Consider the following 24,196-nt stretch of genomic DNA (forward strand, 5'->3'; position numbering starts at 1 on the left):
TCATTGCTTTGCAGGGGCGTTACCAGACTTTTTGGACTGGGGTGGCCCAACTGGGGGAACTGACTTGGCCTGAAGTTTGTGAACACATGAATGACAGAATTTATTTACCGCTTCTGTCTGCACCAACACATCGACTTTTTAAGCAACACAAGATAATACATCTTCAGTCTTCACTCTTTAAGGACTCAAAACAATATGTCCGCCCAAAGTCACAATTTAGTACTTAAAAACATCTGCACACTGAAAACTATGAGCTGCTTGTTGCAACACGGCCTGAATAGTAGATTTCGACATACAGTAAGTCCCATGTCTGGCAAGGCAAATAGCCAATAATAGTCAAGGATTTTGGGGTGGCCAATAAGATTTCAAGGGGGGCCAATGGCACCCCTTTGGACGCGCCCCTGTTGCTTTGAAAAGTATTTGTATGTGTTGTTATTTTCTGTGTGTGACATCACCGTGCAGCTGAATGATTTCCTCCAGGTTGATAAAGACGTGTTTGAGGTCTTCTGGAGGGAGGATCCCGTCTCTGCTCAGCCTCTGATAGAAAACAGAGTCCAACACCTTCAGCATCCGCAGGTGAGCGCGCTCCGTGTAGAACAGCTCTGAGGACAGATGAAAGCAGGGATGCATTGTAAATATATGCTTTTATATCATGTCACACTCTGAAGTAATGATGTCAGGCAGATGACTCACCGTTGATGACTTCCTGGCGTTTGATCTCCAGAGGTGTTAAACTGGCCAGGACTCCTCGACTGACCAGACTTTGCCAGTTCAGAGGATCCTCTTCGCTTCCCTCCACCTCTCCTCCGAGGTCGTCTTCACTCTGGATGTCCCCTGAACTCACCGCACACTGCACCTCCATCCTACAGAGACACAGAGTTTGTCAATCAAAACTTTACTTGTTTAATTTAACAGTCTAGAAATGGTACATGATAGGACTAGTTTAAGTTAAATACCTGAAGGCATCCTGGTCTTCTTCCTGTAACTGCTCCAGATTAGAGGGGCTGAAGTCAAACTGCGTGCTGGTTGGACTGGAGACGGCGTCCTGGTGGTCTCCAGACTGCAGACCCTCGCTCGGTCTGGTCTGGATGCAGAACGGAGACAAATCTGCAAAGAGAAAAAAAAGCGAAAAAGAAAATCAGTTTGAATCTTTTCTTTTGTTCCTGGTTCATAGTAAAATTATGTTTTTATCTTCTTCTGTCCCAGAATTCCTAAAACCAAGAAGAAATAACTCTTACTGGAGTCTGAGTCTTGTCCGCTGGTATCCGAGGTCAGACAGGTGGGCGAGCTGTGTATGGGAGAAGTGGTGGAAGGCAGGGATAAGACGCTGGTGTCTGAGCCCTCGCTCAGCTGATTTCCACGAGTCCGTCCAGAATTTGATGAAGAGGAGGAGTCCGACTGCTCGGGGATGCAGACGGTTGGTTGAGGAAGCTGCTTTGGTGACCGCTGCTTGTTAATTTCCACGGCCTTACCGACTGCAGGCAAACACAAAAGAAAGATGAAAACATAAAAATTAGGGCTGTCAATCGATTAATTTTTCAAATGTCTTAAAATGTTATCTTTGATTTATTGCATGTTTAAGATTGCATTATTTTGCATTTCAAAACAGCTGTGCTTATTTTTTTACTGTCTTAAGCTAAGAGTAATTTACTTCCTGTTTGGATACAAAGCCTGCTTTTATTTTGAAAGAAAATGCTTGATGGTCACAACGTTGAATTAACCACAATAAAAGGATCGATAACTAAATGAAAACAGCAAGAGGATGGTAAAAAAAGTGTTTATGTCACAAGGTGGATTTTACTGTGACTCTTCATCTAAGCAGTCTGAGAGGTTTTTTTTTTTTGGGGGGGGGGGGGAGTAAAAAAAATGTTTGCCTTGATTTATTGACTTTAATCACATCACGATTATTGCGTTATCGCTGACATTACACCAACACTTCTCACATACACACTTCAATATGTAAAAATAAATCTCTTTTAACTCCTCTAAAAACATTAAGAGTTAAACTTTCCTTCCCACCTGAAGTTGAATCCACTCTGCTCAGACGTCGTGGCGGGCCAAGGATGCTGGGAAATCGAGGCTTTTTCACCTTCTCCTCACCGTCCTTCTCAGACTTGATGCTCTTCTGCTTGTGGGAAATAAAACACAATAGAGACATTATATGAATAGATTTGATGTGTGTTGTCTGCATCTAAATACTTTTTACGTTTACTTGTGCTTTTCTTAACTTCAGATCGGACCTTAATCTTGGGCAGGAAATTGATGCGAGCTCGTTTGTGTTCCAGACCGCGCGGCTCCTTCACTTTCACCCCGAGGTGCTTCATGTAGGTGAGAATCACATACTGCATTGTTTGACTGCAGAAAAGAGGACACCAAAACAAGGACAAACAATGCATTAATTAGCCTCATACTTTAATGACAGCTACTCAAAGTGATAAGGATAAAATATTTAACATACAGCATGCTGTCAGCTTTTGAGGCGTTGTAGATATTTCTATATTAAAGGTCACATATTATGCAAAATGCACTTTACCATGTGCCTAGTCTGTCTACAAAAACCCCCAATAATGAGAGGTCTATCCTCTCCGTCTTTTTCCTGCTCCACTTTTTAGAAAATGTGTGCTCAAATAGGCCGTTTGGAGATTTCCCCTTCATGACATCACAAAGGGCAGTAGCCCCTCCCCCAGGTGGGTGACACTCCCACAGCTAGGTGTTTGTTCTGCCCTCTGAGTCTGCCTTCTCACCATAAACAACAGGACATGGAGCGAGAAAGCACCGAGACACCCAAGCCCTTCCAGAGAGGGGGTGTGATCAGACACAGCTCATTTACATATTTAAAGGTACAGACACAGAAACAGCCTGTTCTGAGCAGGGCTGAAATAGAGGGGTTTATAGACATGATCAAATACAGGATCAGAGTGGATTTAGAACAAGAAACTTCACACACTCGTTTTGGGGAGCTCTGAGGCTAATTTAAACTGGTTGAAGAGGAGGAGGATATGTGACCTTTAAATCAGATAAAACTTAGCAAGAAGAATACTGTTTTATTTCCCCGATTATTTCTGATATCTCTGATAACACTTTGACTTTCCTTACTTACCACTTCTCCTCCTCTGTAGGCTGTGACGTCAACCTGCAACAGACAACTCAAGGTGAGCAAACACACAATCAAACGAGGAAACTGAATGGATTCCTGTACGTGTCTTTGTGTTTATGAGCGGTCGGGGACTCACAGGATATCCTCTATCTTGGACAGGATGTGTTCGGCACAGGAGCACTCCTTCTCCAAGACCTGTTGGTTTTCTCCGCGCTCCGAGTCCAGCTTCGACAGCTCATCTTCAGCCAGAGTCAGACCCATACTGCGCTTCTGTCTGCACACACATGAACACGAGCACATTAATCCTGTAAGGCCTAAACCGTCAAAACATTATCTGAGAATTTGAATTCTTTGAATCTTGAGTCGTTATAGAACCTTCTAAAAATAAATTGAAGAGCACACATCATGTATGAGTTTTGTTTGGTATCATATTTGACACATACATACACAGTGAATTTTTTTAACTACAAGAAGTTCAAACATTTTGTTTCCCCCACTGAGACTCTCTACTTTTCATTTTGGCCGTTATTGGCGGTTGTTGTTGTTGTTGTTGTATACATCCTTGTTTCAGTATTTATTTAGGTACTCAGGTACTCAAAAGGAGCGCTGGTAGCATAGTGCGCGAATGTACAGAGGGTACAGTCCTCCAAGCGGGCAGCCAAGATTCCAATCCGACATGTGGCTCTTTTCCCGTATGACATTCCCCACAATCTCTCAACCAGATTTCTGACTCTATTAATTTCCTATCTCGTAAATAAAGGCATAAAAAGCCCAAAAATAAACCTTCAAAAAATGTCTTTGAGTAAATTATTTAAAAATGGATCAGTTTTTTGTGGACTTAATTGAGAAAAGAAGATTATGAGTCAGTGACCCATGCAAACATCCAAGAACTCATCTATAATTGCTTTACAACAGATTGCATATTTAAACAAAACGGACTATAAACATCCCACTTTCCACTATAATATATCAACTGATGCCCTTAAGGCCTTTAATTATTTTTACCTCAATATGCAAGAGAGAATGCATTGCTTTAGGAAACACATGATGCATAAATTACAAAGACTGATCATAAACAAAAACACCTAAAATACCTGCTGTGTCAAATATGTATACAAACTTTTTCAACATGATTTTACTTCAAAAATATGACACAAAACAGAAGTTAGTAAGAGATTGCCTCAATCCAGTAAATCTCTTTGTTGCGTTATCAGATACAGTTTTCCAAAATTGGACATTTACTGCAGAAACAGGTTGTTTTATTGTGTTATTCAAGTTTTTTAACAGAAATAAATCAGATCACTTATCAAAAAATTGTGTATCAAATAGGATTAATTTGGTATTATTGGCTTTGTCAACATGTAAACATATAAACACATTGTCTTCTTTATGTTTTTTTTTTAACTAACCTGTAACAGATTAGTTACTATTAGTTAATTCATGTTACATAAACAATGATTAAAGTCTAAAAGGTCACAAAGTTCTTACCTGAAGTCTTCCAGGTTCTTGTTCAGGTCGGGTAAGAGGGAATCCTGTAACGTCTGAGTGTACTGTTTGCAGACGTCTTCAGGTATTAACTCCAGCCTGCGCTTCTCTGTGCAGTGACACATAAACAAGTCCAGATTGTCTAATCCCAACACTTACATCTTACAAGTTAAAAATACCAAACACAAATCTTTCGGAGAACGGCAGTTCCTCCCCCCAATGCCATAACTCAATGCCAAAAAGATTCCTGCAGCATTTCAGAGTTACGTACAATGACTAAATATGACAGTTTTTTTAAATAAATCTGACGCATATAAAGAGTGTTTTTTTTGTACCTTACCCAATTCTGTTGAAATTGCCTCTGGCAGCGTTACTTTAAGGTTCTGCAAAATAACAAAAGAAAGAGGCTTCCATCAATAATGACATAAAAACTATTAAATAAGACAGACATTTGGTCTAACATCAAGGGAATTGACGTGAACTAATCAAATAACTTACTGCTGATCGATCCATAAAGAGCGAGTGGAATTCAATGAAGAAACGTCGGCTCTCTTTGGAGCTGGTTTGCTTGTGCATTTCAGCGTAGAGATAACAGAGCTATAAGAGGAAGAGATTTTATTGCTGTTACTGTGAAGTTTCTTATCTCATTAAGTACATAATACATTCTCAAAAACAAACACATCTCAGAAACTAAGTTTTTTTCATATAAGTGTAGGTATTCCACAAGGATCCATCCATAGCCCACTTTCATTTGTTTTAAAATATATTAACTCTTACTCCAATAATACAGAAGCTCTAAGAGGACATGCATCCTTACATTTTATTTAACTTTTTTCTGTTACAACCAGTCATTTTCACTTGTCTCTCGAGAGCTCTGATAATTTATCTCGGAGTTGCAGTGCTGGTTTTCTTATGATAACGAGTTTGTATCTGTGGTTTTCTTAAGATCTCCAGAAATGTATAACTTATCAAAGGATAACCAACATTGTTTTCTCAAAATAGTACAGTCATAAATAAGATCATGGGTCAGGCATGTGTCCACAGGTTGGTGTGTTTGCATACATACCAAAGGCACAGGGTCAAACTGTGAGACAACATGATGGAGGAAGACCGCGAGGTGAGCCGGCCGAGATTTCAGTAAATCCAAAGTCTCGAAAGAGCTACACGGTCCATTAATCTGACAGACAAGAGAGAGAGAGAGAGAGAGAGAGAGAGAAGGGTCAAATCAACTTTTTCAAGGGAAGGTAATATTAAAGTTCATCAGCAGGGTTTGCTTTTATTTAGCAGGATTTTAAAAAAGCAAATAAAAATTAACATCAAATTTGGATACACACTTAAATAGCATAATGAAAAACAATAACGTAAACAACTTGCTTAAGTGGGATTCACTAAATGTATCTGGTTAAAAATAATCTGACATCGCAAGCATTTTTTTGTCCTTCAACTGCTTAGAACCATTTGTTGAGGTACCTGCTCCTGCTGAGAGTCAAAGTAGTCGTCTTCTGCTCCGATGATCTGAGGGTTGAGGAGGTAGGGAGGGCTACCCACAATGCACTGGGCACTGGATTCCTGAGGGACATATTGGTGTATTTAGCAGCACTGACAGACAAAACTCGAACACTGACATACAAAACGAGTTTCAGGATAACCAGCATGTATCATGATTAATATATGTAGCAATGACCCCGTCTTAAAATCCAACAAAGCATGTCATGATTCATAACTGACCATTTGATATCCCTTTTGATTTCCCTTTCAGTGTGTTGAGTAACAGTAGGAAACAAACACACAACAGCAAAAGTTAAAGGGATAGATGAAAGTGTGTTTTTAATGCTACATTTGGGGTTACACTTTTTTAACTGGAGGAAGATTTCAATACAGAAACCAAACAAAGACTACTCACAGACTCATATTGCCCGATATAAGTTTGACAGAACACTAAAGAAATATCGATCATATCGCGATCCCTACCCTGCGAAACAAGAACAATGAAGTTCCTTTGCTTTAATTTCTTTTAGATTTATCATAAACTATTGAGGATGATGACTTTGAGCTGCAGCCTCGGACTTTTAGCACATCTTTGACTGTAGGTTAGTAATCAGGGGCTTTCACTAAAAATTTAACTTCAGCTGCAAAACGATGTCAGAGTAATTTATTAAGGAGCTAAAAACTCAGAATAGTGAGTGTTTCTTTCTGTAATTGTGTAAGAAAGCATTTATCACTGTGTCAGGGGTCTCCTCCGTGTCAGGCGACGAGCAGAAATTGAGTCCGTCTCTGCGGCTGATGTCGGGGCTCTGGCAGGGCGTGTCTCTGTTGCCAGGACTCTCTGGGAGGGGGCTGCCATGAATCTAGTACACACAGACACATTATTACACACAATGAACAACACAACACTTAAGCCAAATTGATTGTTTAGTCTGGGGCTGAATGCTGGGAAATCCCCGGGGATTAAAAAGAAGGACAATTTCATCGCTATTTATAGAAGCTGTGATAAAACTGATTGTTATTACAAAGGAGTCTGAGCCAGCAGCATTTTCAGACAAACTTCCTGATGGGTTTTTTTTTTTTAACATCAGATATGAGTCACACTTACAGTACACTGTTAACAACACTCTCTGGCCAACAACAACACCCAATCCCTGATATTTGTTCTGTTATATTGAAATCGATGGGCTTCAAAACAAAGCCTCTTCAAAAACAAAACAATGGGTGACATCACTGAGACTGCATCCATGTTTTACACAGTCTATGATCAGAACTGTCAGAAACTGAAGACATGCATCAACTGAAAGATCTTTTAGCTCAAGTACATGTCTTTAAAGTATTCGTCCTGTTTGACTAAGAGTCAAAGATTTTAATATTTATTATAGTGTGAGGAGCTTGAAACAGTCCATGTTTGGTGGTTTTGATTGACTTTGACTGAAAGCAGCTGCCACAAAACAACACTTGACAAAGAATGTGACTACAGAGTGCTGTTGAGTAACGTGGTTCACCACACTGAAGGCTGCAGTCTGTCATTATACCCACAGAGTTATTGTTGGTCGAGGGCCCGTCGTTACCGCTGTCACCCTGCAAAGATGAGGTCTGTTCCCTTGCAGGAGGCCCACCGTCCCCCTCCTCAGCTGCTGTGGCTCCGACCTAAAAAACACACAAGTTTGAATTCTTTCACCTTCGACCGGTTACAATTAACACAGATCCTGTTGACTGAAGAGGCTGCAGTGACCTGAGGTAATGTGAAGTCTGCAGATGTGACAGGAGACATCAGGATTAGTTTGTACTTCAGAGTTAAAATGTCATCCAGAGTGTGAGCGACCACAATGATTACATAATGATGCATTCAAATTGAACCAGGCTGACAGGTGGTAGTTTGAAAGTAACAACTTCTGGTCGGCTCAGAAGGACGGCAGAACAAATAAAGCATGACTTTATGCTGAAATGTTGTTGCTGTTTTGTATATGAAGAATGGATAAAAACATGAACATTTGTAAATTATTTGGTGTTTTATTTTATGTACGTTTTCTGGTAAAACATTTAAATTCTGTTTTTGTTAATTATCAACTGCAAACTAAAAATCAAAGTCAAATTCCCTCAAAAACAAAAAACAAATACTTAAAATTATTAATACACCTGTAACAGTTTTGGGTCTGTGCCTCTGAGCAACACAGTATGTCTTAAAGGTACAGTCCACACTTTCAACTGTTACACACTTTCAAAGTGTATGGGAAATGTCTGGTTGTTATCCCAATTCAAATTTTGTGACAGAGCAACATAAAGGAAATGTTATCACAGAGGATGGAAAACGTTAAACTAAAGAGGTTTTCTTCCTTTGCTGAAACAAACCCAAGTGGGCTAACGGTGTCATAACTGCATGATTTAGTTTTTGTCGTGTGTGCTGTTCTACTTCACCTGGAACACGGCTTTGCTGAGCTGCTCCTGCAGAACAGAAATGTGCTTTTTGACCTCTTGGATCTCCTTCAGTAGTTTAGGCCGAGGGTTTCTGCTGTACTCCTCCTCCTTTGCCTTTTAACAAAAAAGAACATCCCACAGAATCCTCAGTAAAGCAGAAATGAGCTACACAGGAAAAAGGAAGATTACATTTTTTTTTTATTGCCATGATGACTGCAATAAAAAGGACAATCTGAAGTGATTTAATAATGTTTTGACATGATTTTAGGTCTAAAGTGCCCCAGTAAAAGATGAAAACATGATAAAAAGGCAGTCAAATAAAACTCAATATGTTCAGGAGTTGGTGATATTTTGTATTCATGTGCAAAATCTGTTAGAATGACTTTGTCTGAGGAAATACACTCATGATCACACATACATTTCCACATATATATAAACACAGTTTCGCTATATTAAAACATACCTGCAGGTCCTGTTGCTCCTTGGTTAGCATCTTTTGCAGGATGTCGGCCTTCTGGCTGAGTGTGGTTTTGTTCTCGTCCTAAAAGAGGAGATGAAGAGAAAACAGTCAGCTTCTCTGACAAACAAAACAAAATGAACGTATAACAGTTTTTCTAACAGTTTAATGTGATTATAGAGATTTTCAAGTGAGAAAAGAGAAGTGAGACAGTCAGGATTATGAAAAAGAAGAACTTGGACAGGCAATAATTATTCCAGGGTACAGTTAGGACCTTTAGCAACGTTTACATTTGTTTTTTTCTGTGCGTTTCTTTGAATACTGAAACTGAATTAAAAAAAGAAATTGGGCATTTACACACGTCCAGTCTGCTGTCCAGTGTTACAGAGAGAGACGACATGTTGACACAGTGCAGCAGTTTTTGGTAAGGGGCTGGCTGTAATGGACTGAAACGTCTGAGCTTATTAAAAATAATGAGCTGCAGGGGTTTACCGACACAGATAAGCTGCTGATATCATGAATCTTACAGTTAAAAATAACAGCATTTTGGAGAAGTTTAGTCTGAGTTCTCCACTGACACCCAGCAGACAAAGGAAACACAAACACCAGCCTAGACATATTAAAAACAGAAACTTCTCTTCTCTCATTAACTTCTGAGCTACAGTTTTAACAATTAATCTTAAGAAATACGCATAAAATGTATTTTTCTATATGTGTGCATTCTGAATATAACAACATGAGTCTGTTCTGTAAGTCAGTAATGACCCCTTAAAGTTACAACATAATTAAACTTAAAATAAAAATCAGAAGTACTTTCTTTATCTCTGGTAAAAGACGGAAAAATAACCTGGTTTGTGTTGTCTGTACACTGTCTTAAACTTTTAGTAAGAGCTTAATGCTGTTGATCCTATCCTCTAATAAAGACAAAGAGCTGATACAAAGAATATTTTACTCTTCTTTCTTACTCACCCCGTCAGCTAGAGAGGGGCTACAGGCTGGGTTGCCTTTCTCCCCACCTGGCAGAGCAGGTGAGTGCGGCGCAGAGAGAGAGGAGGGTGTGCTGACCTCTGCTCCGTCCTCCTTCACCTCCTCCTCTTCCTCCCCGAGGGGGATCTGAGGGAGTCCCGGAGGCCTCCCCAGCACTGTGAGGGCTACATATGAACCCGCTGCAGGAGAGGAGTCATGGGAAAGGAATGAAGGGAGGGTGAAGAAGAGACAGAAAAATGCTGACAACGTAAAAAAAAGAAATCCAAGCCACTGTGAAAACTTGATCATTAAAACCAGCTGAAAGACAGAACCCCGTCAGGAGAATATTTAACCACATAAAAGAAGAAAGAAGAACAAAATGGTGACATAATGCATATTATTTGTCATGAATTACATGTTTTGTCTAAGCCAGCTGTGAGCACAATGAATGGGAAAACCCCTCTTCTCCCTTTCATGAATAAACCTCAATAGTTATTTCCCACAAGAAATCAAAGATTTTAAAGTTCAACCCAAGACTTGACTGACTTACAAGTGTCTCAACCAATCAAAGCAAAGAGAAACTGGTTCCAGAGATTAAAAAAAAAAACAGAAATTCTTCAATTCTACAATTCCCTTAGCAGATGCTTTATCCAAAGTGGTGAACATCAGAGAGTAAGAATAACAGAAACGAGGATCTAGAGAGGAGGAAACAATGTCAGGAAGTGAAAAAAACAGCTCTGAGTCTGATAAGACAGACAGGTGCTGACAGGAAGTGACCAGAGGTGCTGACAGGAAGTGACCAGAGGCAAAGCATTCTTTCTTTCTTTTTCTTTTTTTCTTTTACATAAAAATTAAAGGCAGGGTTGGTCATTTTCAAAAACTAGCATGATTTAGAAAGTAGCATTCCCTCAGAGCTCGGTCTTAAAATATCTTGATCAACAACAACATCAACAGCTGTTCTTTAAAGTTCTAATCAGCATCCTCATCATCACCTGTAAAGCCCTTTACAACCTGGCTCCCCTCTACCTGTCTCACCTCCTCCACCGACATACTCCCACCAACCTTCGGTCCTGGGGGGACAGGGCCTTCTCCATTGCCGCTCCCACCCTCTGGAACTCTCTCCCAAAAAACATCAGCGACTCCCCCACACTCACTTCCTACAAGAAATCCCTCAAAACTCATCTTTTCATCACCGCCTACAACCACTGACTCTCATCCTCTTCCCTCTACACTGCTTCTGTGTTGTATTGTTCTCTTAGTTTTTGCTTTGTTTTTTGTTGTTGTTTCCTGTCAAAGCGTCTTTGAGTATTTAGAAAAGCGCTATATCACTCTAATTTATTATTATTATTATTATTATAAATATCATCAGTATCACAAAGTGAATAGGTGACATCAAAGATGCAACATCCATGTTTTGTTTAATATCTTAAGCCCTCACATAGAGTGATAATGAAACACCTTTAAGGCTTGCTTTCACCTTATTATTGTACAAAGAACATTTTCTCAGTATGCTATGGCAAACAAGTCAGTTCAAGTCTGTGCAGAATAAGATGAAGCAGCTTTAAGAAATGAGATAAAAACTGCAAGGCAAAAATAGCAATGAAGAAATACCAAGATAAAATAGTTTATGAAAATAAAATAGGAAACATGGACATTTTACAAAATAGAAAAAACAAATTGAATGAACTTTAAACTAAAGGGCCCATATTCTTCTTTTTCTGGTTTTATATGCCCTTTAGTGTGTTTTCCAAGTGTCCTGTGCATGTTTAGGCACATCTATGTGCAAAAATTCAAGCTGCATGTAACGCTCGGTTCTAGCCCCCCTCGATAAAAATGTGTCAGTGCGGCGTCATTGTCAGTGTGAGATCACTGATCTAAGCCCATTGGCTCGTTGTGGCCCAGCAGCTCATGTTGCACGCCCGCTAACTTCTGTAGCACGCCCACGATATGCCGTAGCCTGCGGTAGCACAGTAGTGCTAAGGTGCTAATGTTTATGCTCCCCTCGGACGGAGCCAGTGGCTGCATTCCCAATATGGTAAAAGAGGCGGGACATTTCTGAGAACTGTGCTGAGCAAATGACCAATAACGACAGAGCGGATCGGCAGACCAATCAGAGCAGACTTGGCCCACGTGGGGTCTAACAGTGTGGGCTCAACAGAGTGTAGCTGACGGTAGTACATGAAAACAGACACTTTTTTCGGACTTTATCTATTGTGAACGTACAAAAGTAGGAACATAGATTAAATATATGAACCCCGCAAAGGGCAGAATATGGGATCTTTAAATTGTGTAAACTGAGAAGAATTTATGTATAAGAGCATACTTACATTTTATGAGCTTTACAACCTCTATGTGGTTTGAATGTGTGACCAAACTCCCATTAACCTGTCAGAAAATCAAAAAAAAGATTTATTACATTTTACTTCTGACATTTGTCCTCACTGAGTAAACACATTCAAAAATAACAGATCCATATTAAATACAATTTTGTGTTCATTTTCTGCAGTGAGATAATTTTCCTGCTTCAGAGTTAATTCTTTACATGAAGGCAAACATAGAGGTTCAATGCCAGGCACTGTAAGCTAACCTGTTATGTCTGATGTATTATTATCATAATATATTAAAAAATAACGATACAACACCTTTAATAACAGATAATTACAAAGTGCTATGGCAGACGAAGCAAAGGCATGAGCTCAGGAAATATTCAAATAAACATCAAACAGAGGCGAGTCAATAAATTAGAAAGTATGAATGCAAATACAATAGGTAAAAGTGATCAAATATGTAGCTCTTCTAAGGCAAAAAAGTTTATTTTATAAACTCAGCTGAATTTTTCAAATGCTGTTCATACAAACATGCAGCCCAACATGTTTCACAAAGTCACAAACAAAAGAGAAATATGAAATAAATAATGAACAAAAGTTAAAATGAAGATAAAAAAGACTCCAACATAAAAAAAATACTTGTTCAAAAAAACAGTCAAAAACATTAAACTGTAAGAAATCAATAAAGTCAGTACAATTTTTAATCATACAAAATAAAACTATTGTTAGATTTAACAATAGGAAAATGTAGCGTTAGAGTGAAGATAATAATTTTAACATGATTTCTTGAACACATGCGTCGCAAAAAGTGCTCGAATTCGATTGGTTTTCAGACTGGCTAAGTTTAACTTTTAGATTTGTTTCTGCAGAGAAGAAAATCAAACTGAGCAAACTCTGTTAAAAAAGACTTGAGCTAAAGGGAGCAGTTTTCACTGTTGAGTTTCGGATCCTCCGCCGTCCTCCACGCACTTCCTGCTCCGACCTCGACCTCAGCGGCGAGGAAGTGTGGACAACAGGAACACGAGGAATACAAAGGAGAAATCCTTCCTGCATGTTATCCCATATGCTCTTTAGTAAAGTGTCTCGAGATAACACTTGTTGTGAATTGGCGCTATACAAATAATGATTGACTGATTGATTCTGAAAGTAAAAAGAAAATAATCAGAGCTCACCTTTATGATCCTGTCTCCTGTCTGAACACCGGCTCGCATCGCAGCTCCATCTGAACCACCAAAGAGAGAACGGGGTCAGAGATGTTGTCTTTACATGTTTTTGAGACCTTGTTATGATGTGTGTGTGTGTGTGTGTGTGTGTGTGTGTGTGTGTGTGTGTGTGTGTGTGTGTGTGTGTGTGTGTGTGTGTTTCCATACTTGTCTTTCTATCTTTGTGAGGACTACACTCATTTACACCTTAACGAGGACGTCTGTGCCGTATGTGGACATTTGGGCTATGCTTTACTTTTAAAGGTTTTTTAAGGTTTCTCACTCTTAGGTCTATTTTAGGGGTTTCAGTTAGGAAGCTGTATTTTTTAACGTCAAGGCCAGGGCATGCATTATGTCTAAGAGGGTCCTCACAAGTACAAGAAAGACAGTCTTAAGTGTGTGTGTGTGTGTCCGTGTGGGTTTCTGTGTGTTTGTGTGAACCTTACCTTCTTTTACCAGCTGCACAAACACAGGATTGTCTCCACTAACAGTCAGTCCAAAGCCATTTTCATCTCTCTGGATTATCACACACCGCTGGACAAGACCTGTTAATTACAAACACATAAACATACAGCTTTTTACATAAACATTCTTTTGTTATTTTCTTCACAAGGGGGGGGAGGGGGGGGGGGGGGAATTGGCAAAAAACATAGTAGGGAAAGACAGAGTGGTCTACGTGGTCTACGTGGTCTGTCCAAACTAAAGAGTCGAGTCTTCAAACATATTGCTCCTGATAGATCATGTTTTTTTTAAATCAACGACTCCATCCATGCCAGAACTTATCAAATGAGATCAACATCTAAGTTGTATGTTCATTATCTTACCTTTAAGAGTGTGCCCGATAAATTAGTTTAATTTAGAATTATCTGAAAAAATAATTAATAAAGTTGTTTTTTTTCCTCATACTGCTTCACTTGTTTGCCTAAAAGATGTTCTTGCACAAAAAGCCTGGTGCCGTCACTTGTGGGAAAAAAAATCTGCACACAGGAAATGACAAATCAAGACACTGAAACAGAAAAGGATTTAAGATAGAAAACTGTTTTTTTCCATGGTTACCCCAGACCAGCTACTTGGTCTTATTTACATTCATCTGAATGTTTTAATTCATCATGAATCCAGTGAAAAATGGGTCTATTGTGCGATTTAATGGGTTTCACATTGATAATCAAAGAGAACATCTGTCTGCTGGAATGTTTTTTTTAGCTGTATTCAGAACACCTGGCTGAGGCGGAGTGTTACACAGAGTGAATAGTCTCCTAGATAGTTCCTTATCAACACAAAGGGAATGGTTTTTGTTGAATTACTTGGTTTCAAACAAAGTCTTTAATAATATTTCTATAAATAAAACTAAAACTCCAAAAAAATGTGTTTATTTATTTTATTCCAGTGACAATTTGGGCAATCCCATGACACGTACAAAGGGCAGAGCTAATCATATCCGTATATGACTGTTGTGTTGACTGAAAGCAGTGCCTCTGTGTGTTAACAGAGCTGAGTCAGTCAGACGTCTTTATTCACCGACAGTCCGATAACTGCAGTGACCATCTGCTCTTTTCTTCCTGTAGTCACTGAGGAAGTTTAGAGACTCACTATCAGCCTCCTAGTCTGGTTTTTTCCTTTTCCTGCTCCTGAGTGGATAATTGGTTGTCCTCCGGCCTCCATGAAGGATGCCTCAGAGGGTGAAGAAAAGGGCAGGAAGGAACCCCCGTCAACCCCGTAACCGTGACAACCACCTAAACGACTTGTTCCTGAGTGCCGACTGCACCTACACCATCTCTGTCCTCCACTACCGTACGCTAGCCTTTGTGGTAAAGACTTCTTAACGATTCAAATGTAGAAATTAAAATCAAAAGTGTTGTTAGGAGACAAACTGTTTATCTGTATTATTCTATTTTAAAAACTGAAGCAAATATTCACATTTGGAAAGAAACTAGAAAATATTTGGGAAAATTTATTTTTAAAATGACAACAGCTGTAATCAGTATTAATTGCTGATTATTTTTATTTGTTATGGCTTAATTATTTTACTTTCAAATCTAATCTTTATGTAATAATAAACTCTGTTGAATCAGAATTAATTCAACTTAATTATGGGCTTCTGCGTAAGTTGTGATAAGTGAGTTAAAAACACAAAAAAGTCAAAAAAAAAAAAAAAAGATTGTTTAGTTTGTGACAAATCACATTTCAGCTTTGTGTTTCCACATAGACCGTCGTACAGGACTGTTGCTCCACAAAACAGAAGCTGCAGCAAAGCTTTAGAACAAATGAATACACAATCAAATCAAACAATATTAAACTGTAAAAACAAGAATCAAAGTCTGAGGACAGAAATGAATATGAATGCATCTCTTACCTGTCGGGTCGAACTCGTGTTTGAGGGAGACAGGGGATTTCTCATTCTTGGGTTTCTTGTCAGTGGGGTCGTGGTTGAGAATGCTTGGGGTCCTTAGGAGACAGACAGAGAGTAAGGCAAACACTTAAAATAATAATAATAAATAAATATCTTCAAATTTCACACACCTGTTATGATCAAAAATAAAACATTCAATATATAATGAATATTTCCAAAAATCCTATCCATTCAAATGTTTTAGCAGTAAACTGTAAAGACATGGAGACGGTATCGCTCTTCTAGACTAGTGCTCTAGAAAACAAAAGTGAAAAGTTGTTATGATAGGAGAAGACCATTTTCACACCGCTGTCGCTCACCACTCGTATTACAGGTCGCCTACTAATGGAGAATAATGTCTGATAAAAAGTAGAAAATGGCGCTGCCGTTGTCAGTTCTTGGTCTTTTAGTGGAAAAATAAAAGAAGAGGCGGAGGAGACAAATAAGGAGAAACCGCACTAATGGGTGAAAGCATGGATACTACAGAGACATGCTCAAGGGGCTTTACTGAACCTGAGAGGAGAGCTGGAGAAAAATGAAACTTCTGAACAGTCGAATCAGCAAAAAGGCTGATGGGGGCTGACGGGAAAACCAAATATAAACGTAACATAAAATCAAACAATCCCAATGGCAGTCGGTTTAGTGCCCCCATAAACATGTCTGTGTGTTTAAAGTGGAAAGACAAAGATTTTGAAGTGTAATTTTAAATTAAATTCTGATAACCTCACCATGCACCGTACTTCCTCTTTCCTGGTGTTTGCTTTACTAATTAAAATGCACACCCCTCCTGGGAGGTGGACCTGATGGTGGTAAGTTTATATTAATCGCAGAGGTTCCCCCTCTTGGTGTCCCTCCCTACAGCTCCTCCTTCTCGTTCCACAAGAGGGAGTTTTGTTTTTGCTGCTGCTCCTCCCTTGGACATATGGGGGCCCTGGGATTTTAACAATGGCTCCCACGTCAGAGCCAACTTACTACTTTGGCTCTGTGGGACAGATTCCCGGAAACAGAGACAAGGGGTCTTTGGCTCGGCTCCAGTTTCCTGAATGTGGGAGAAGGCTGGGAAAGAAACAGAGGAGGGAGGCAGGAAGGAGGAGGAGGAGGAGGTGCACAAAGTGTGTTTGAGGGAAGACAGAAGACAGAGCTGCAGAACTGTGACGCTTAGACTCCACTGTGTGAACAACCCAGTGTAAACTAATGTAGCTCAAATTAATTTGATTCTGTGATCTCAGATTCGGACGGAAAGAAGACAAAGAAAAAGTGTTGTATACTTAAATATTTGAAATTTATTCTAGGCATGACAACACTGTCATTGTCACAGACTAAAGGGGTGAAATGATGTTGAGTAGGAGAGATTAACGGTGGTAGCTGGGTTATGTTTTTTTGTTTCTGAGATTGCTAGGCCCACTAAGGGAGCGCTCCTTGCTTGTGGTAAGAGGAGATTAGAAGTTGATAAGACATGGCGAGACAGGGACAGATTGCATTCTGCTCCGTGGGTGGCAGCTAAGTAAGTGCTGCTGGATAAGAGGGAGGCATTTCAGCTTCAGATATTTAAGGCACATTCATGGAGCATCAGACATGTCCTTCTTTTGGACGGGTTTAGTTAACGTTGTCGCGGGAAAAATACTCTACCTAGACACCCGAAAACATAGCTAATCATTCTTAATAACACCAGATAAAAGTATGATTGCATTTTCACTAAACAAAGTTACCAAAATATTAAATGTGTTAGTGTGTAAAAAGAAAGAATAACTAACTTACATTCAAAGCAGGGCTCTTTAATGTTTTTAATTATGACTGCAGTACCCATTTTAAACACTAGGTGTCAGAGTTACATACTGCTCCTTTAAAAGTCAACATCCTGGGTAACATAGACTTAGAATTCAGCCACAAAGTTCTTCAATATCACAACAGCTTGACAATGTACCAACTGTGCAAAGATATAGGCTGCCATACAAATCAAATGTGCTTTTCTAATGTTCTGTGTCCACCAATCTAAGTATGTTCCACAAAAGGTAAAGTGTTTGTGTCCCTGGGAAAAGAGAACTGGCCCCAACATTAAAGGGAACCACTTATCGTATTAGCGTCACTAGAATCACATTCATGTCTGCTGGTTAACTTTTTCAGACTCTCTTTGCTTTCTGCAGCCCGGTTATCAAAGTAGAAAAACAAAAACATGCAGCAATCAACTTTTGCCTTAGATTCCAAAAATACCAGACAATTCCTCTGGGATGATAACAGCAAAGGAAGTCGAGAAAACCAACTCGGAAAGAAGCTAAAGCTACACAAATAGTCTTCATGTTCTCCTCACTTTAAAATCCACTTAGATAATGTTCAATACAAAATACGAGGTCGAATTTAAAGATCACTGAACACAATTTAGAAATGACAGGAGCATTGTTTACATGACTGAACAACACAATTATGATACTTGTCCCTTTGCTTTCACAGAAAACAAGTTATTTAATCACTCAACTAAGGTCCTTATTTAACACTTTAATCCTTGCAAACAGGTTAATGTAATAATTTGATTGTTGTACTAAGTGATTGCACAAGGCAAACTGTTAGAAACACAGAAAAAGCACCGAGGCTACACTTTACTTTCGATCTAAATCTCCATGTACCACATGTCTCCTGGGAGCTCCTGATAATATCAGCCTTATATCTTTTATCACCAACATAAATATTAAAATGAATCTAGGAGCTGCTCAACTTCAACCTCTATAATTAACACAATCAGTCCTCCCTGTTTCATCATCATTACAGTTGCCACAACATTAATATAAGACTGATCCGTCTATAATAGTACATCGCTGTTACTGCTCATACTACACTCTCTCATCAGTTCACCCTGACTTCACGCAGAACATTTACTATGGGGCTGGCAGGAAAGACTCCAGGTTAAAGTCGGAGTGAAATATGTGGCTTTCTGCGTTCAGACATGCAGCTCACTCTGAACATTTCAACAAGTTTTCAGGAGTTTAAGACAAATCTAGTCTGTGTTAAGCGGAAAAGAAAGTCTAGATCAATCTTGAAAATACAACAATTAAAGCTGCAGACAGATTTTTGTTGGGCATGTACACATGAAGACCAGGTTAACAATTCCCAACACATTTTCATTTGTTATGGTTTTGCTTATGAACAATTAATTGTCCAAATTTTATTTTAAACGGCTAATGGTGCTCTCAGTGTTTGTCTATGAAGGATGACCTAAAAATCTTTACAGATACTGAAAATGTGAAAGACCCAACACATGACCAAGTTACAGATTAACAAATTTTGTTCCTACAGTGTGTGGAGAGCAACGATATGACCAAAACAGCACATTATAAACATTAAATACGTTTATTTTAATAAATATTTATAACTCTTTCCACAAGTGGAAGTGTACATAGCTGGTATTTTTCTATTATTGTATTTTTTCTCCCTTTATTTAACTGATGTACATATGTTTGATTTTTAACTTCTTGTTATTTTTAATAATTATATTCCTGTTTCCTGTTTTCTTGAGCTGTTGTAATGAAAAAATTTCCCCCATGGGGGATCAATAAAGTTTATCTTTATCTTCATCTTTAATATATCAATCATAAACATCCAAAGTCCTGACTTTTAAATACTGGAAAACTTGCAAAATCTCACACGGACAACATGCCTTTAGAGTCAAAAAATATAGCAGACAGCAGGCAAGTAGAATTTGTGATTATTCTTGACTACTTTTACTGAAAATGCATGAAAAAGTAACAACTATAGATACAGATGTGGAGACAGTGTTAGAGTATGAGCTGGAGGTGAGTAGAAAGTGATTGTCTTCCCTTCCTTCTTCAGTCAGCTCACTTCCCGATTGGCTTTTGTTTCACTTGCGTCACAATCCACAACTCAGCTGTTCTCCGGTTTCCCCTCACAGGAGATCGGCTCATAAATACTTAACACGGTTAATAATCACGATTTGAAATCAGGGCAGCTCCAACATCCTTCCAAACAGATTAGATCAATCAATCAATCAATCAATTTATATTTGTATAGCTTGAACTCATAACAAGTGTTATCTCGAGACACTTTACAAAGAGCAGGTAAAAGACCTTACTCTTTGTCTGTTAACATTACTAAAGAGCAGGTAAAAGACCTTACTCATTGCTATGCTACAAAGATCCGGCCTATCCATCATGAGCACTTTAGCAAAGCAGCAAAAGTTACAGTGGTAAGAAAAGAAAAAAAGATGTATCTTAACAGACCTCATATCACAGGAAAATCTGGCAAGATCATCTTTAGAACCATTAACATCGGGACTTGCCCAAAGGGGGGATTTAGGACCAAAATCGGCCAGATTATCTTGCTTGCCAGTCCTTGCTGTTGGCTGTCTGTCTTTTTAAAGGAAGACAAGATGATAGAGCCTCGGATCCAAGGCCAACCTTTTGGGGTTGGCTGTTAGCAATTAAGGAAATTTGTGCTAAGACTTCCTTCTCTGTTGCTGTTGTTTACAATCTGACTTTGGAAAACATTATTGGAGTTGTTATTGAAAAATAAAACCACAAATGGGATGCACTTGTATTCAGATGTCTGCTTATAGACATTATTCAAATCTGTATTTTTTGTTGGATAAATGCTGAAGGGTTATGGGATTAACATTGCGGTGGATTGTGTTTTGCCCCGTTAGCTCTCCACACAGACTGTTTGTCCTGCATACCATCAATGCTGAAACACTAGTGGACAATACAATGTGCACTACAAATGGAAACCAGAAACAGATCCTGTGCCAATAGATTCTGTATTTTTGAGCTGGAGATATTTCAGAAAGAGCTCAGAGGGATGAGCCAGATAAAACTGTGTTCCTATGCAGAGTCTGTGAATAAAGATCTGAACTATTTCTTTATCATCAAGTCACATCAAGTCATGGAATTATTTCATCCAAATGTGGACATTAAGCATGTTTATATCCTTGGCTTCATAGACTGACAACACATTTGTTTACAAAGCCTCTGAAAGTAAATGAGTGACTTTATTGGGACTGTTTTACGAGGGTGCAGTTTTACCGAGCACACCGAGTTTGGGTGGAAGTTTCAAAACAAACCGACTGCAACATACAATTTCTAAAAGAACAGCTTATAGGAGGGATAATACGATAAATAATACAATAACACAACTATTCTTTAAAGTGAAAAAGCTCAAAATCTAGATTCTGTGACGCATGAAGAGTATCTCAATCTGTACTGCATACAGTGGCAGGACCAGTGGGCTCGTCTGGTCGGTCGCCATCCTGCACTGATGTGTCACCAGCAGCAGAGTCCGTGGGGAAGGGGTGGCTTGGTGGGTCCGACAGACATTGTTTAACAGTGATGTCACACTTCCCGTCAGAGGGTGGGAGGTGGGGGGGGGCTGTGGGAGGTCGGTAGGCGGGAAAATACACAGATCAGCAAAACTGTGTGACAAAGAGCAAAAAGAGCTGGTACACGGCTGGTTGGCATTCAGGTTTATGACCCATCCAGGATCAAAGAATGGCCCGCAGGCGCACACCAGCCTGCCTGACATCTAGGTTAAACATTTTCACACACACAACAAAAGGATTAGATAGTAAAGCTGGAACACACCCTCATGAACCTCAGGGTGAAGAGGTATTATTTAGACTGCATGATTTTTAACAAATCATCAATGTGTTGTCAGACAGCCTTAAAGGGTTTGGATCCAGCCTTCTACCGGCTCCCTGCTTTCCCTACAAGAACTCTGTGGAACACATTTACATGTATTTGTGTCTGAATGTAATCAGGCCTGATTTACAAAAGCAGAGACTGTGGTACATTCACCTCATGGGCCGATCCTGGGACCAACTTCTGAAAACACTCGGCAAACAAAAGGAGAGCCCAGTGAAAGTTTAGCAGAGTCATTTTTCTGAGTTCATCAGAGGCTGAGTTCAATAACTTTGTATTTTGCATGCAAGCTGTGCAGAAGAATCTGGTGCATCAGTTTAGCTTAATGCATAAAATATAAATGGTTTTGGTTCAACCTATGTGCATAGACCTGTAAAAGCCCGGCACAGCTTAACAAAAAATATGACTTTTACACAAAGAAAAATGAAATAGGACGCTTCTTATGATTTGCAATATTGTGAAAATTGGCAACTAAGGACCAGAAACAAGACTAATGAGTAAATCATTTTATAGAGAAAAAATGTGGCCTGTTTCATTGAGCACATATTTCCAGAAAACAAAACTCCTGTTGACATGTGCATTTACATTTTGCACAACAGTCCATCAGTTGCAAACACAATCAGGAACGAGGTTCAGCTTTGTCTGCCTTTTAAAAGGTACAATATGTAGAATTTTCTGACAATTTTTACATTCAAATTTCTAAATTTATTAAAAACTGACTAAACCTGAAAAACCTGAAAAAGACATTTTGAGTACTTACATCACCTCAAATATTTTCAACAGTTATCAAAGCCAAAGAAATCATTCATTTTATAGTTGTAACAAAAAATGTTTATCGTTGCCATGGAAACACCGGATGTTACGTCAAAGAGTGCTGCATAAGGAAGCGGGAGCTGGTGCTGAAAGCTGCCGTTCTGTTGTTGTACGAGCTGCTTTGATAAAAAAAACTTGGATTATACTTAGACTACGGTTAACATGAAGTTCGTTTTAAATTCCAAGTTGCCGGCATTATACGTCATCAGGAACGCCCCCTGAAGTTAGTATTCCGACTTTGACACTCAGAGAACCTTCAGTAGCCAGAGTAGAAATCCAACATGGCTGCCACATGCATCAACAGTAACGTTTTAGTGGTAACTATTGTGTTTGTTAGCAGCTGAGTCCTCTTTTTGAGTAATAAAATAAAATCCCACCGATAGCAACGTGCAAGTTCTCTCTGATGAGGTGTTGTCATGTTATTTTGGAACACAAACTATCATGTAGTATTTAATCACCAGCTATTAGCTAACAAAACACAGGTACTTGTTTGACTTGTTTCCAACTCGCAAGTGGAACTCTGTTAACTCGGATGTGAGGTCATTCCCAGCTCTGAGATCAGCATTACCATGTAAATGGAACGCACCTTTAAGACCGGCCTCAATTTCAGCTCTTGCAGTGTTAGGTCAACCGAAAAATAGGTTGAGACAGAATTTCCAATATGGCCATCGCCATCAACGGACTTCAAATGTCACCTTCGCTAACCAATGGATGAGGCTTGGTCCATGTTTATTCACTGTCAGTCTGATTGTCTCACTATTTGTGTTTGATCGTTTTATTCAGCAGCATTTCCATGTTTCTGTTCTGTGATCATCAGAACTGACAAAACAAGCCCAAAAAAAAGTTCCAATAATCTGTAGTCTCCTACAAACACAGTTTAAGAGAGGGTGGTTTCAGTGGATCCCTGGAGGCCCTGCAGACAGGAGAACATGTCCCACGCTGGGGGTTTCACATCCAGACTGTAAAATATCACAAATGTTCGGGGGAAACCTAGCAGGCTCCTCACTTTGAATTCTTCTCACTGAGAAACCCCTGAACTACGTCTGAGAGGTGACCGACCCGCCGCTGGAGCTGGCACTGATGTTGCCCGGCAACTGAACCCTTTTTTTTTTTTTGGTAGTACGAGCTTCAGTTATAACCTTCAAAATACACCTACGAGTCTGTTGTTTAGATGACGAAACAAAAGGAACTTATCACTGAAGAGCAAAGCAACAGTATTAACCTAAAGATGCACATACAGAGGGGAGGAAGCAGCATGGCCAGATCAGACGACAGGGATCACATTGAAACTCTGCTATGCAAGTAAAACAAGAGAGGTAAAATAAGTCTCAGTGAAGACATCTGCAGCACAGACACACCGGGTGCAACAAAGGCAGCCTGCCTTCATATACAGAGACATATGTTACACGTGAAGAACAGGGAACATATTTTTCCATACTCTAAGTTTGGTATGTTTAATTAATTCTTGTGCCATCCTTTGTGGGTTTAGCGAGGAGAGGTAAGATGAGGACCAGAGCGGCCAATGAAAGCTCTCTGTAGGTCAGATGGTCAGTTTCATGATGCATGTGGAGCAAGTGAAGCCGAGCGTACACTTTACAATTTCAACAGTCTGCTATAACACGCTATAATAATAATATATTCCTTTATATCAATGTTAAGTGAAGCTCCACAGATTCAGAACATCAACAACAGAGTGGAGAAAAAACAGTTGCACCGAGCTTGTAAAAGTCTCGTGCAGACAGTCCGTGGCCGTCCACTGATCAGAGGGAATAAACGTCAACACCCCCTCTCCCTCGCTCCAGGTGAATTCTCCTGATTATATCCTGCTGCGTTCTCACATCAGCTCACTCTGATGCGGAAAAAAATACTATAGGGCCCTGGCAGGAGAAACTCTGGATAAAGTCCGAGTGAAAAA

General features: G+C 39.4%; 1 protein-coding gene across 1 annotated transcript in view; it reads right to left on the reverse strand.

The window, feature by feature from the left end:
• arhgef12b (Rho guanine nucleotide exchange factor (GEF) 12b) overlaps positions 1-24,196 on the reverse strand; it is a 41,771-nt gene that overhangs the window by 15,029 nt on the left and 2,546 nt on the right. The window contains exons 2-23 of the mRNA XM_020647106.3: positions 15,794-15,885; positions 13,887-13,985; positions 13,411-13,460; positions 12,239-12,296; positions 9,915-10,111; positions 8,952-9,029; positions 8,489-8,602; positions 7,610-7,720; positions 6,805-6,930; positions 6,053-6,151; positions 5,649-5,759; positions 5,081-5,179; positions 4,923-4,965; positions 4,586-4,691; positions 3,234-3,371; positions 3,101-3,133; positions 2,241-2,355; positions 2,020-2,125; positions 1,239-1,475; positions 957-1,107; positions 694-863; positions 456-602 (exon numbers count right to left, since the gene is read on the reverse strand). Coding sequence (XP_020502762.2) covers positions 456-602; positions 694-863; positions 957-1,107; positions 1,239-1,475; positions 2,020-2,125; positions 2,241-2,355; positions 3,101-3,133; positions 3,234-3,371; positions 4,586-4,691; positions 4,923-4,965; positions 5,081-5,179; positions 5,649-5,759; positions 6,053-6,151; positions 6,805-6,930; positions 7,610-7,720; positions 8,489-8,602; positions 8,952-9,029; positions 9,915-10,111; positions 12,239-12,296; positions 13,411-13,460; positions 13,887-13,985; positions 15,794-15,885 — 2,480 coding nt within the window. The remainder of the gene's footprint in view (positions 1-455; positions 603-693; positions 864-956; positions 1,108-1,238; positions 1,476-2,019; positions 2,126-2,240; positions 2,356-3,100; positions 3,134-3,233; positions 3,372-4,585; positions 4,692-4,922; positions 4,966-5,080; positions 5,180-5,648; positions 5,760-6,052; positions 6,152-6,804; positions 6,931-7,609; positions 7,721-8,488; positions 8,603-8,951; positions 9,030-9,914; positions 10,112-12,238; positions 12,297-13,410; positions 13,461-13,886; positions 13,986-15,793; positions 15,886-24,196) is intronic.

The sequence above is a fragment of the Labrus bergylta genome, chromosome 14 (genome assembly GCF_963930695.1).
Source record: "Labrus bergylta chromosome 14, fLabBer1.1, whole genome shotgun sequence".
NCBI lineage: Eukaryota > Metazoa > Chordata > Actinopteri > Labriformes > Labridae > Labrus > Labrus bergylta.